Source organism: Nannizzia gypsea, genomic scaffold (genome assembly GCF_000150975.2).
Source record: "Nannizzia gypsea CBS 118893 supercont1.4 genomic scaffold, whole genome shotgun sequence".
NCBI classification, from domain to species: Eukaryota; Fungi; Ascomycota; class Eurotiomycetes; order Onygenales; family Arthrodermataceae; genus Nannizzia; species Nannizzia gypsea.
This window is the reverse complement of record NW_003345198.1, coordinates 1,352,556-1,366,432: the sequence shown is the minus strand read 5'-3', so window position 1 is coordinate 1,366,432 and position 13,877 is coordinate 1,352,556. Positions and strand designations below refer to the sequence as shown.

General features: G+C 47.3%; 7 protein-coding genes across 7 annotated transcripts; 3 read left to right on the top strand and 4 right to left on the bottom strand.

The window, feature by feature from the left end:
* Positions 1 to 194: 194 nt before the first annotated feature.
* On the top strand, positions 195 to 921 carry MGYG_05179 (hypothetical protein; the record flags this gene model as incomplete). The annotated part of the gene is made up of 4 exons (XM_003172539.1): positions 195 to 221; positions 397 to 430; positions 556 to 663; positions 890 to 921. The coding sequence occupies 4 exons, from the start codon at positions 195 to 197 to the stop codon at positions 919 to 921; spliced, it is 201 nt and encodes a 66-aa protein (XP_003172587.1).
* A 2,272-nt stretch (positions 922 to 3,193) lies between these two features.
* MGYG_05178 (hypothetical protein) lies at positions 3,194 to 3,679 on the top strand (the record flags this gene model as incomplete). Its single annotated transcript, XM_003172538.1, has 3 exons — positions 3,194 to 3,286; positions 3,354 to 3,451; positions 3,526 to 3,679. The coding sequence occupies 3 exons, from the start codon at positions 3,194 to 3,196 to the stop codon at positions 3,677 to 3,679; spliced, it is 345 nt and encodes a 114-aa protein (XP_003172586.1).
* A 586-nt stretch (positions 3,680 to 4,265) lies between these two features.
* MGYG_05177 (hypothetical protein) lies at positions 4,266 to 5,390 on the bottom strand (the record flags this gene model as incomplete). The annotated part of the gene is made up of 5 exons (XM_003172537.1): positions 4,266 to 4,278; positions 4,411 to 4,765; positions 4,923 to 4,941; positions 5,009 to 5,058; positions 5,249 to 5,390. The coding sequence occupies 5 exons, from the start codon at positions 5,388 to 5,390 to the stop codon at positions 4,266 to 4,268; spliced, it is 579 nt and encodes a 192-aa protein (XP_003172585.1).
* A 160-nt stretch (positions 5,391 to 5,550) lies between these two features.
* Positions 5,551 to 7,656, bottom strand: MGYG_05176 (hypothetical protein; the record flags this gene model as incomplete). The annotated part of the gene is made up of 4 exons (XM_003172536.1): positions 5,551 to 5,847; positions 5,903 to 6,229; positions 6,357 to 6,512; positions 6,988 to 7,656. The coding sequence occupies 4 exons, from the start codon at positions 7,654 to 7,656 to the stop codon at positions 5,551 to 5,553; spliced, it is 1,449 nt and encodes a 482-aa protein (XP_003172584.1).
* Positions 7,657 to 8,067: 411 nt separating this feature from the next.
* Positions 8,068 to 9,148, top strand: MGYG_05175 (hypothetical protein; the record flags this gene model as incomplete). Its single annotated transcript, XM_003172535.1, has 2 exons — positions 8,068 to 8,618; positions 8,698 to 9,148. The coding sequence occupies 2 exons, from the start codon at positions 8,068 to 8,070 to the stop codon at positions 9,146 to 9,148; spliced, it is 1,002 nt and encodes a 333-aa protein (XP_003172583.1).
* A 272-nt stretch (positions 9,149 to 9,420) lies between these two features.
* On the bottom strand, positions 9,421 to 10,858 carry MGYG_05174 (MGS207 protein; the record flags this gene model as incomplete). Its single annotated transcript, XM_003172534.1, has 4 exons — positions 9,421 to 10,175; positions 10,232 to 10,359; positions 10,425 to 10,573; positions 10,637 to 10,858. 4 exons carry the CDS (start codon positions 10,856 to 10,858, stop codon positions 9,421 to 9,423), a joined length of 1,254 nt encoding a protein of 417 aa, XP_003172582.1.
* Positions 10,859 to 11,503: 645 nt separating this feature from the next.
* MGYG_05173 (hypothetical protein) lies at positions 11,504 to 13,007 on the bottom strand (the record flags this gene model as incomplete). Its single annotated transcript, XM_003172533.1, has 2 exons — positions 11,504 to 12,850; positions 12,918 to 13,007. 2 exons carry the CDS (start codon positions 13,005 to 13,007, stop codon positions 11,504 to 11,506), a joined length of 1,437 nt encoding a protein of 478 aa, XP_003172581.1.
* Positions 13,008 to 13,877: the final 870 nt, after the last annotated feature.

The window sequence follows — 13,877 nt, the reverse complement described above, 5'->3', positions numbered from 1 at the left end:
GATACAACTCTGCCCTGTTTAAGATCGTATATGAAAGACTCGGCACCTGGGCTGGCGTATCCCTACGCTACTCTGTGTGCTTTTACGATAGTCAAAATAGCCAGCATCCAGGATTAAGACCCGTCAGGGGACAGGAGCACACCGAACATTACGAGTTTGGGCGCCCCCCAAGCTTTCAGCTATCCAAGTATACCATGGCATGGCCGGGGGTACACGCCTTGGTAGGACTCCGTTTATACGGAGGCATGGGAAAAGACATGCATCCCAAATTGTTTCAAGCCACCACTCGCCAAGTGTTCACCATGTCGATTCATTGCATGAACTGTCTGGAGTATCAGCTTCCATGTCAATAGTTGACAGAGAGATAGTACCTGGCTTATCGGCGAAACGTCGCAGTTGATCCCTTCCGGTGTAAAGGAGGAAGAAGAAAGTAGGCTAGAATAGCTTAAATCCATCGATCTCTTGGCCCTTGTCATGGATATAATAGGGGTGCATGTAAGGGAAAAACTACATGGTACATGTCGGTCTGGCTAATGCAAAGGAACCTTTTTTCAGCAGAGATCCGCTCCCCAAAGCGACGGTACTCGGGGGAAGGCAAAGGGCCACAAGAGGTACAATACAAAAAAACCTTCTTTTTTGTAAAATGCCGCCCTTGGTACCTTAGTGAGGACCTCTCTTGGCCATCCCTGTAAGGTTTTCTTTGGATGTGATGCTGCGCCGCTCGACTATACTTAGTTATTTCAAAGACTGTGCTTTGTAGAAGCGGGTGAAAAACAAAAAACAAGTAACCAGAAAGTATGGCTCATCATTGAGCATCCATTGAGCGAAGTCCAATAAGCACGCTTCGTTCGAACCTCGGCCTGCTCATCAATGCATCCTTTATATGTAGGTGTTATTCATATAATCGTCGCCTACCACTAGGCGGGTCTTGTCCTGTGCGCTTTCCGGTTCTCCCTTACGCCGTAAGTAGTTATCGTGAATATCGATGTGAGATATATACTTATTTCGAAGAGTGGCGATGCAGCTATGTGGGGAGATTCTGTCTGGCCTCCTTCCGCACTTGACTGCGGGACGGTACTCCGTGTTCAGCGGTCACACTTGCGTAAACCCCATAAGGACGTCTCTTCGCTTGAAAGGACGAAAGGGGTTGATCCAGATGCCTTATTTGGGTAATATATACTTCTGTTGCTGGGATCCGAAGAATGCCGTATCAAATTGGTTGCATCTTCCTCTTCCTCTTCTTTTTTTTTTTTTGGGAATGCTTAAGATGTAGGCTAAGATGCAGGGTTTTTGTCCATTAATGACTCGAGCTGTCACATTTCGCTCGTGCCACCCTCGTCATTATGCGGTCGGCCGTTAGCCGCTAGCGATTGTAACTGGTGGGTTGCCCCATGTGAGGTCGTACTAGCTGTGGGCCATCATTATTGACCGATCAAGGTGCAGAGGGCCTGCGTGAGCGTTATTCAACATAGAGAGACCCAGAGTTTCCGTGTGTCATGATTAATGTCATTTTGGACTTTCGGTGCAAGCTTAGTAGCAAACAAAGGAGCCGAGCTGGATACTTCCCGTTCGCATCCTTGACTTCAGAAAAAAAATCTGGAACATAGGAGAAGGGTCCAGGGTAAGGAAAATGTGACGAAGAGGCGAGGATCATGGATAGTCTCATATTAGCCTTGTTTCATTCGTGGATTCGAAACCATTTTAGCTGACAGCACCTCGTATGCTCGAACTCGGAACTCGCTTTGGATATGCTCGTCAACGGTCGACATGCCTTCGTTGAGTGTCAACAGATAGCTCAGGTGACTGAAACAGCCAGTGTCGTCATCCTACTTTCGAACGGTTTGATAGTTACTCGTGGGGGAAGCCAGCCGAGTTCACAGCGCGGACGGCGGTGGACCGCATGGAGGGGCGCAATTCGACTGCACTTGGAGCTAGAGCTTGGCCTTTGCTAGCCAGCGAGCGAGTGAGCAAGAAGGGACAGATTGAACGAGACCAAGAGGCGAACGGACAGTAATAGTGCGGCATACTCCGTACAGGGGAGAGAAGCATATCCCAGGATGAAGCCCCACAGGGCCAGGATTGGCTCTTTTGGCCCTGAAATTCTGCTGACAGACTTGATAGTTTGGAGTATCTGTTGTTTTTTGGAGAATACTAATTATTTTTCACCATCAGCCATCTGAATCCACAGGGCGTCGACGCTAGGGAGAATATCTGTCTCCCTCCAGTGGGTTTCGTGGCGGCCTGAAATTAGATTTGGGGGAGGATTGAGGGGGGTAGTTTATGACAACTCACCTGTATGAAGGTATTGCTGTATTCCTGATGTATCTCCCATCTCCCGACTCTGAAGAAGCGCAGCCGAAGATCAAGGGGGTGGGAAACAACCCCGGCGAGAGTGTGAGATTATAATTTTTTTTTTTTTCTGGGTTGATAATAAAAAAAAGGAACAACGGCCGTGCTGGACATAGCTTGAATAATGTTTGTAAAGAAGAAAAAAGGGTGAAGAATCGCGATTCGCTCCGTCTGTCTGGAAGATAGGGATATCCAATAGATTGGATAGCTGCAATGTTGGGGACCCTCGTCCGAGCTAAACCAGCTTTCTGACATCACATCGCAAATTTAACCTTGTGCATGTCGGCAAATGTATCAGTACCCATTTGGTCCCCTTGTTGGTAGCGCCGATCGTGGAGCCTTGCAAAGGAAAAATAGTACATACCGCGAACTTGGGGAAATTGGTGGGTATCACAGATATAAAGCTCGCCTGCCTCCGCTCCCCAGAGGTACCGTTGTTTCCTTGAAGAAGGCAAAAAAAAATTCCCAGTCCACATATATATATATATATATCTCTTCAGTAAACAGAGAGATTCTAAACGCAGCCTCCCCCGTCAAACAACACAAGAAAAAGAACAGCAGTCCATCCAAGAATATTTCTTCCTTACCGTTGCCATAACGCCAATTGAAAGCTTTCCTTATCACATTGCCGACGTTAATATCCCCCTCCTGAACCACAAGAAGACGATTGCCGTATATAAAGACACCTGCCCGTCGCCACTTATTCCATACATACCCACGGAAGAAGGGAAGAGAACCACAGACCAGCGAGCACAACTACCAAAGCTGCGTGAACCCACGGGTTTCGGAGGAATATTGTTCTTTATATTGCCCAGAGAGAAAGAGAGCGGAATCCCTCTTCACAATGGTTGCAGTCGCTCGTCTCAGACCAGTTGGAAACGCCGCTAAGCAGACTCACATTCAATCACAATCACGGACTCGAAACTATATGTCTCCTGTAAGTTGCTTTATACCGAATCTCGAGATGTGACCGCATGCTGATGGATGTCTCATCTAGATGCCAGGAGTACTCTGCCCAAGCTGCAAGTCGAACGGAGAAGACACATGGGTTATCCCTGGTAAAAACTGCCATGTATGCGGCACATCATGTTGATAGGTCGAGGTACGCTTGTGTTAGGGGGGCAAAAAGACACGCTGCCCCCTAACCTCAGGTATGAAGCATAGAATGGGCAATAGAGCTCACGGCGGAATAGAAATGAGTTCGGACTCAGAGATGCCGTCCGACTTGGTCGTCGAGGCCGCCGGAATCAAGTGGTCGACAACCAATCCAATGGCGTCAAATCGAATCGAGCTCGGGGTGGAAAATTGCACAAAAGGGGAGAAAGATTAATATTTTCGTTTCGGACACATCGATCAGGCTGCTGGCTCCTGATGCTTTTTGGTGATGGGGGAAGGCCGCGAGAATACATGGCCCCCATGGATGGATTCTTTTTCTAAAACGTTTTATTTCCTTTCCTTTTCTGGCGGAGATAGTGCTGCATTTCACGGGTATAGGATGGCATTCCTACCCATCACCTGCATCAATGTATGATTAATATGATTCCTTGAGGTTGCTTCTGCTCTCCCTGTTGACAGGGACATGGCGGTAATGGCGTTGGCAATTTTCAATTTCACCTGTTTTCACAACGGGTTTTTTCTTGGTGATTACTGGTCCTGAATGGAGCCTTTTTTTCCCTCTCTTTTTTCACTTTTTTTTTCACTTTTGCAAACGGTATGATTTTGCGACTCGGTTAGGAAGCGCTTCTTCGGCTGGAGTTGAGGTTTGTGGTTTTCAAGCCTTCTGTTCCTTGGGAATACAGGAATGCATTAAGTGGATTGAAAAAGGGTATCTCTAAGCCATCTCCGCCATCCACATTGTAAATTCAGTGTGTGGACGTTGCCAATGGCGGCTCCTTAGCTATATCAAGCGTCTTTCATCAGCCCAGGAACCTGTAAATAGTCAGTGTCCACTGCTCGGCAACCTACGACAACCAACCAGGAGACGGCATCTTTCAACCTCTAGGGTATCGAACCCCGGGCAGGGATAGTTAAGCTCATGGATACACCAAGGCTGTCACCCACCTGCTGACGTGGGGTTGGAGGATAGTGATATGTTGTTGTGACAGCCAAACGGCGGACACAATATCTAGATAGCTAGTTAAGCGAGGGAGGGAGCCAGCCAAAACAACAGAACTCGTCTCCAGCGATAAACCAGCAGGCACCGCGTGTAAATCTGCACAATAGACAGTGGAAAGTCGATATCTGGTCTGGTCTATCGAAAAGCCGCTGCGGTTGTTCTGCTGGGGTCCTCCTTGCATATGCTGGGGTCGGAATAAACGAATAAGCGACGAGGCGAAGCGCGGTGTAAGGACGACGATAAAAATAGACTTCACACGCATGCTTTGTGTCGCCTGACGCCTTGAGGATGTGATAACAGCTACAAATAGCAACTACGATATAGTAATATTAATATAACGGGTATTATAATAATAATAGCTGATAATATGTTTCATGGCAGGTTGACCCGATGGCGTGTGTTTGTCACTGATACTTATTGACATGCAGCATGTACCCCTTCCACGCAGGAGCCTTACTTCTAAAAACGAGGCCTAGCTATGTACTTGTCCCTTATAGCTTCAAGAGCCGGGTAACACATCCTTGCCTTTCAAATACTCCGTACTTCACCACAGGCTTCTAGCTGGGCCTTTGACACAGCTTCTCGGATATCTTCTGAACGTCTCATCTATCAGAATATGCGGGTCGGGGGATGCTGCTATAAGGAAGGAGAAGGCGGAGGTGGCTGCATAACATTTATGATAGCCCTTACTCGGCTGGCTGGACTTCCCTCAGCTGTTCATTCTCGTATATCCAAGGCTGCAGCTAACTTTTTAGGTGATAGGTTATGTTCTTGAAATGCTACCAGGCGGTTGGCCAGCCCGAGTCATAGCTTGATCCTCAGCGCCGGGACACAGCAAGCCACCGGGGTTGGAGACCTGCAGGATAAAGTTATGCCACAGGGTTGGAAATTGGTCGGTGCTGAGGAATATAACCTGGTAGGCCATGGATCTTCATGCAGCTAGGTCGGGAAAGCATAATTGACGGCAGAGAGGTGGGCTGGCTGGCTGGTAGACTCAGGTACCTAGACCTAGAGCGTCGAATTTGATCCCAATATTCTGTTGAGGAAGAGGTATCGGCGCTTGATAGTCTCATGTACAAATCATATCAGGCTGATTCGAGGTCAATGAGTCCGATCTCCCATTCCCCGAACTTCCTGCCCGATGGAGGCAATAGATCTGTGCTCCTCTCCAGCACAGCTTTTATGCGGCTATATATGTGGAGCGGGAGACGTAGTTCTTCCAAGGATGTGACAGATGGCATTCCCAGTTCTGGGTTTACCAGGGGTTGCACGTTGGCAACATGTTGGTAGAACACTTTCAATGCACAACTGGAAGATACAGAGCGGCTGCCACCGGAGGTATCGTGGAAGGAGTAACGCAAATCAGTGTTGAAGACCCATGCCTTATGATATGGTTAGGTAAATCAATTTTTCTTCTTTTAGATGGGATAATCATACCAATAGTCCATCCTTTTGCTGATTATCCTTAGCTTCACAGTGTATTGCAAACCTCCTTGCACCTGAACGCTCCACACATTCAAGGAGTTGAAATCCCACGATCATCTCGGGCGGATAAGTTTCCAGTACATCCCTGTCCATACGAGTGGCTGTCGCGCAGCCTGCTTCATGCGATACGGAAACACTAGCTTTGAATAGCTCAACTCCCTGGAGGTGTTTTTGAACTTCGCCTATGGTTGAACCGCAGGACTTACAACAAAGATTTGACACGGGAAGTACTGAAGAGGAATCAGTTCCGTGGTCGCAGGGGGCCCCGGGATTTGCATTCTAAAATTGACAAGTATCATACATTAGCCGCCGGACGCAACATATTTGTGGTAACCTATAGATTCAAAGACTGGACAGGAAGTAAGGCTTTGGGGCTATCGACAGAAGAGCGTATATATTGCTTAACGTAAAGAGAATAATTTGCCACCATGACCACAGTTAGTGCAGTCTTGCATCCATGTATCTTAGACCGTATCTCAAATTGGCCAACGGGTCTCTGGCTAAGTTCAATGCATGGAATACGTCTAGACGACCGATATCTGCGGAATTTTACCCCCCTTGCCTCAAATACCATCCAGAGCCGTGAAGACAAGCACCCTGGCAACACAGGAGACAATTAGTTGTAATCAGTAGTACTGTCGTCCATCTCTTGTTAGTCACTAATTTCCAGGCACGGGGTCCAGAAAAGGCGAGGCCAAGGAGGATGATGGTATTACTCAATACAAGCTATTCGTTCCCGATGCTGTTTGAATGTTCATCCCCACAGACCTAGATGGCGTTCAAAACTCAGGGTTAACACCTAGGATACCGGTCCTGTTGATCTAGGGCAGTTGTATCGGAAATTGGGCCATGGAAAATGTTCCAATCTCCTTCTTATTGCCCAAACAACAAATAAAATCTTCTAGTGGCACCTAAAATAGACTATGCAGTCATAACACCATCGTAATTGTGGCTTATAAAGTAATCTGGAATCAATCTTTCCTTGGAAAGATAGGCTGGGGCGCGTAAAAATCCGGTATATATAAAGAATTTCTTACCATAATTTTCGCTCCACGACAGTCGCTTTCGGTCATAATAAACGAAGTAACGTTGACAAAGATGGTCCCAGGGTTGCAAACGACTCTGTTCGAAGCACCATATCCCTTGGTATGCCCATTGGGGTCTGTAGAGTCCACACCTCCATTATTGGCGGGTATCGGGTCAGGTTTATGACAATGCCATAGGTCCATCATTTCAGCCCAGTCTGCACTGGGGAGATCTTTCCACACAATATCTTGGCCCTCTCTTGGGTCAAATAATATATTTAAGCAATCGCGGCAACAAATGCATGTCTGCGAGGTCATACTCTTTGCTGGCCAAGGGCTCATTGACGTATAATCACGGCTAGAAACGCCATGTGTGGTGGTACCTGCTTCGTCTATGGGAAGACGAAAGGAGTATTCATTCTCTCCGCCGTGCGAAGTGGCCGGGCTGGCCGTCAGGTAATCCCTGGCTCGGGTAGATATATGGCAAGGGAGCTTGAGCGTAAGGGTCTTTTCGAAATGCGATACTGTCACAACAGAGCGCGAGCTATCAAGAGAAAGCACCGGTCGGGAGTCGTTCTCGGTCGGACCTTTGGTGGTGACGAAGAGACGTATCTGTCGGATATTAGCTAGCAGCTCAGCGTACAGCAACATACATAGCGTTGAAGAAGAGGACGAAGCCATCACTGTTAAGCTTGTCGCCGTTGAAACGTTTTTCTGCTTCTTTCTGTGTTGCGAACGCGAAAGGCGATGTTATCACGACCAAGTGCAAACAGTGCAAACATGAATCTCAGCCGCAAAAAGGAGAAAAAGCAAGCAATATCAAATTGTGGCTTGACCTGAACAAGGATGTCGGAGTGGGAGCCTTCGTATAGAAACTGGTCTCACCAGGCCAGGCAGCACAATTTACTCTGTTGTGGGTTTGAGATATAAAGGTGTTTCTGTCAGCTGTGGCTAAGCTGCTCGAGTTACCAAGCTCTGGTGGCGGTGTATATGTTCCGATATCAAGACCATAAAACGGAGTAAACCAATTTGTACTCCGTATCTCAGCCTCTTGAGCCCAACGGCTTTACATTTCTCATTCTCTTTACTGGTATGGAGAAATCTGTGTCCAGCCTGTCCTTACCAGGCGCCGGCGTCCAACGGCGGCCAGTTCCTTCATCTGTTCAACCAACCCCCCAGGACGCTCCTCCGGACTATACAGAGCCATCGATTGCTCTCTCTCAAGAACCATCAAGTCCACGAGCGCCTGTTTTATCCAATTCCTATCTGCCTCCTGTAAACTTCGCCCATTATCATATCCCCGGAGCAAGTTTATCCAAAGATGGACTCACCATCACTGTGGCGCCTTCGGAACTCAGCTCCAATTCAGAGGCATTGACAAGATTTATAGTCCAGCAAGCTGCGTTGCCACCAAAACCCGAGGTGCGCATAGCCGGCGTCAGGGATGTTACCGGAATTCGCAAGGTTGACTTCGATATCCGGATAAACATGCTGAACCAGATAGTCCGCCCCCCTGGCTCCTCTTCGTCATGGAATTATGTTAAGATTGTTGGCAATCGCTCTACTGGCTCTCCAGGAGGTGCCATTGGGGATATTTCTACGTTTGCCGATCGGTTTTGCAGGGACCCGGCTACCAACAAAACGTAAGTAGGATTATGTTCCTGGAAAAGCATTCAGTGCTACTATCAAGTATCTTGCCCAAGTATGCTAACCGTTTTGTAGCTTTATCCTAACTCGGGAAGTAATCAATTGGAACACTCAGATCCTAGAAGGTCGATTACGGACTTTGATAGCCTCGTTGAACTATCAAGGTCGTGTGGTGATCACTTTCCCCTCTACACATTCCCGTGTCGTTGTTCCGGGTCCAAAAACAAAAAATTCTTTTTATACCCAGATTGTATCCCTATTCAAGGACCCGAAGCGGTACGATATGGTGCGGTCTATGTGGCCATATGCAAATATGGCGGGCTCAGAAACGTCAGAGGATCCAAGAAGGGTTTGCGCTGTCCAATCCGAAAATAAGTGGTGGGATGAATGGAAGATGGTTATTGCGCACGCTATAATGGAAGGAAGACAAGGATGGCTGTCATTAGACGATTTGATTGAGCTTGCCATGAGTCCGGTAAAAGAATTTAAGGCCAGGGACCCGTGGGAGAAACCGGACATACAATGAGCATGGCAATATGTTTTATACAATTTCCTGACTGCCAGGAACCGTGCGCTTAATTGTTGGAGGAGCTGCGTTAGCGGGCGTTGTGGGTTTATAAATCGCGTGCGGTACTATGTACTCTTCGAGTATTACGGTATCATCCTACTATGACTTATTTTAAAACTGACTTACAGCCAACGCATATTAGTAATTAGACCGATATTTATCATGGACTTCATTTTTTTTTGGAAGGCTAGTATCAAACCCGGAACTAAAGTCAACAATAAACCCGTGGTTCATCCCGAGCTAAATCCATCAAACGTTTCGATAAATTTCACTGCAGCCCGGAGAAAAAAGTCATCTTCATCAGTCCAGGTCTTCGCGGCCTCCTTTAGGGTTCTCAAAGGCTTTATATAATGAGCCAAAGTCGCCATATCGCCAGTCAGAGCCTGTGTATCCACCCAGTTCCAATCCTTTTCATCGACATTGTAGCATTTTATGTCATTTACATCTATGTTCGGGCGTAGCTGGGCAACATAGACACCTACCGTCAACAAAAGCCACTGACGCAGTAGAGGGCCATGGAACTGCTTTGGGACCAGAGGTATAATGACACGCAGCGCATGGGTTGTAGTTAAAAGATGGTCAAACAACAAATCGTGTTTTTTCCCGCCATGGCGAGTGACCATGAGTATTGTTGCGAGCCGCTGTATGGCATGGAGCTGTTCTGTTAGGTTTGTATCTTGAAGATCCCATGCCATCCAATGCTCAAGTATCAAACCTTGCTGTGTTTTCAAGAGTACTTCAAGATTGCTACCCCCTGGGCTTGCGAAAATGCCGTCGAATCGGTCATCTCTGTGGATTTTATGTAGAACCTCAAAAGGTGAACTAGTGGTATATTTTGGGGTTATATTCTTTTGAAGGTCCGATGGTTCGTCAAAGAATTTGTGAATGTCATCATAACAGCATGAAATCATCGCAAGTGATTCCATAGCAATGTCTCGACTTGAAACTTCAAATGCATATCCAAGATGTATAAGTGGATGGCCGACTGTAACAAACACATTAGCAAAGTGTGGGTACATAACTGGAACGAGGAACACTTACAGCCCGCAATCAAAGAGTTTATTAATGGTTTCTCTCCAGAGCAAAGGTACTGCAACACTACAGCATTCCAGTCATATCCCATGCGCGACAGCTCATCTTCAAAAAAATCCAAATAAGCTCTCTGAAATCTATTGGCTGAGGTTAGCAGATTGGTATCCCGGAATATTCGTGCTACCTTAAGGAGGAACCGTACTCTCTCTTGCCCAAGGCTAACCTCCAATCTTCGGCTTGCCCGATCTCACTAGGCGAGGCTCTCCAGGGCTCGAGCTCCTTGGATTCAGCTTCATAGAGCCGGTCTAGGTGATCCGAGTTTCCACCGAGCAAGTATGCCGTAGAAAGGAGCTAATAAATGGATGACATTAGAAAAGAAGAATTTTGGGAATAGGCGATAAGTAGTTAGCTCACATGGGGTATATAGTTGTAATATGTGAGATTGTTATATAGGATAGAATTGGTCGCATGGTTTAGTTTCAATAGATGCCGTAGCCGCCTGCCAGACTTCTCTTCTACGGATTCAACATCACAGCCATGAATAGCCTTTATTTCGACGCCTGGTAAATTTCCATCAGCCTTTTCCGCCGGCGAGAACCAGGAGAATGGCAAACGGAAGTTGATCATGGAATCCATAATGGCTGGAGCCTGTGGGCGGGACGGCGTGTGTCTGGGCGAGCTAAACTGGAAAAAAAAAAAGGCTCCGAAGTGATAGCTCAGAACTGGCTAATGTGACAGGAGATCAGTAGCAGGTAAAAATCTATCTAGCCTGTCTATGACACGTATAGTATCGCACAAAGTAACAGAACATCCATACAAATCGTCTTTTGTGTTTCTGTTCGTTGAATTCCGCGGTTTGCGGCCTTCAGGTTGTCGGATGTCGGATTACGTCATCATCCCGTCAACTACAACCGTTCATCCACAGAGAATTGGTATCTTTCGCCATGCCATTTTCAATATTGAAGGACTCTTCCAGCTCGCAAGCTCCTTATGTTTTGGGAGATGCTGCTCTTGCGATGTTACTCAAGCACTAGTGGGCAGCCGCTTGCCAAAAGGACAGTAAAAGAAGCGACACTAGCCGACCGAATACCAACCCTCGATATACTTTGCATCATACTTGATCTCAATGTGATTAATATAATTACGACTGCAGAATTACATCTACAGAAGTCGTTTTGCATGGAATAAAATGGGAGTGTGCCGGAATATTTAGATTCATATTAATTCTTCTAGGCTAAGTAACTAGCCATGACCCCATATCCCTATCAGTAACAACACAGGCTAGCTATCTTCCACCAGGCCCTTAACCTTGACGGATTGCCTCCAGGCAGCGCCTTTCCAAAGGACTAACAAGCTGCCTAGATAAAAGACTGCTAGAATGATGGCGTCAATGCCAAAGCCTAGTCCATAGCCAACAGCCTCATTCAGGTTTGGGCTCCAGAAAGGCACAGTGAAGGAGACAGTCTGGCGGATGACATTAATCAACTGGAGCACTGAGGGCGAGTGTGAGGAGTAGCAGTCGACACAGTATGTCTTGAGTGGTGTTGTAACCAACTGTAACCCGAAATTAGATATGCCGAATCCAATGCAAGGTGCGATCCAGTGGGTGCGGCTTTGCAGCGTAACGCCAAATATCACCACGCCCGCGATTGCCATGACATAGCCAGGAAGGCCGACGAAGAGCCGGGATTCCAGGCGTTCTCGGTCGTTGGCACGGTTAGCCCGGCGCCGTTCCCGGTTCATGGCCCAGTCACTTCCTGGACCGGCCAACCTTTCGCCCAACAAGACACCAACTAGAGGTCCAAGGAAGAATAGGCCCTGAGCAGTGGCATCGAACCCGTAGAACTTTTTCAGTGCCAGGGGTAAGATGACAGCAATACCTGGAGATGTGATTGCGAAGGTGACTCCGTAGGCAAATGCAATCAGGGCCAGGTGCGGAGATTGTAGCAGGAGAATGGGCTCGATGAGGGACCGTATGCTTAGTTGATTGGGAAGTGGTTTTGGGAGACGCATCAATTCCGAAGGGCGATATGCACCAAGTCCCGAGTTCTGTCGATGTTGGTACGAGGTCTCTGGACAGGTAAAGATGAAGCCTAGTAACTGAACAGCGTTCACGATAGCGACCAGCCAGAGAGTCCACTGCCAGCCTAGATAATAGACCACAGGCCCACCGATAAGTCCACCCAACGGTGCGCCTATAGCCACCATCTGTGTCCAAATACCGTTCTTACTCCCGCGTTCTTCAGCGCTGAAAAGTTCGACAACGATGACCCCAGGAACAACAAATCCGGATGATATACCGATTGACTGAAACACTCTTGCCGCCATCAAAGAGCCATATGTCTTCGCGAAACCCCCGCCCAAAGCAGCAATGCAAGATAGCAGCATACTCGCGATTAGCACCGGCCGACGACCGTACGAGCTCATCAATGGGTTCCAGAAAAAGGGTGCCACGCCCAGGAAGAGGACATGGACTCCGACGAGATATGTCGCCGTTTGAGGGGTTACATCAAACTGTGCTGCCATTTCGTGTATTGCAGGGATGGGGAGGGCACTGGTGAAGCCTGGACCGGCAGCATGAAACCCAGATTGCAGCAAGATCAGATGTTTGCGGAGCCATGGCCAATTCTATAGTTGCAAATGGTCAAACCAAGCTCAATTCTTTCAGCTTTCCCAAGGAGATACCAGAACTAACCATAGGAATATCCAGAGTTTCTTGCTCCGTGTCAGAAGAGAGCTCGCTGTGCTGAGCCTCCTCGGCCTTGGCTGAATCTATGAAGTCCATTTTCCAGAGCTCTACTCCCTCGACATCGACCAATTAGTTAATAGTGATGCTTGGTGCAGAACTTGAACCCCGTAGTTTCTAAAAAATCTAGGGGATCATAGTCATAAAAATGCCATCACGACTGAGCCACCTGTTGGAGCTGGGTATATATTTCGGCAGGGACCAAAACCAGTGCGGAATCTCCCCATGTTTTCAGCGGAACACCCCATATTACTTGCTGCTACCCCGTTTGACGTTGATCGAATCCACAGTCCCGCAAAATATGCTACATAGATTCTGGGGTATGAAGTCGGAACGGTATAAGTGGTCGGTTGTTGAAAGAACCTGAGGAGCGTGTTGGCCCGAGAGCCGAGGGCGAAGCTCCGTCAGCATTAATAATTCTTGCAAATTGCTCTTTGTCGCTGAATCAGCGTATTAAACAGTGATCTAACTCATTCGGTGCGCATAGAGATATAGAAAAGCCTGGGCTATCCCTGGTGATGGCTGGAGATAACTCCGTAACTGGCTTCCCATTTCAGTTGCAAAGCGCGACGACTACCTCGGGTAGACGGTTCGGGGTAGACGAAGAATGAATCTTATTGGTTAGAGTGTATCCCTTAATCTCCCCGATCCCCCCGATATAAAAGTGTATCTGTGGGTCTTTCCGCCCTTATTCCGTCCCCAGTTTTACTATTTTTTAGCCAATGATAATGATGTTAATCAAGGTTAAACTAGATTCTCCAATAAATTAAGTCATATCAAAGAGGTGGAAACGTTTATTGGTTAATACGTATATATAGTATTTTTAGCCAATAGAAATAGCAGAGAGGCTAGAGAGCATGTTAAATCTAACCAATAACACTCTGGAATTCCTCTTTAACAACACCAAAT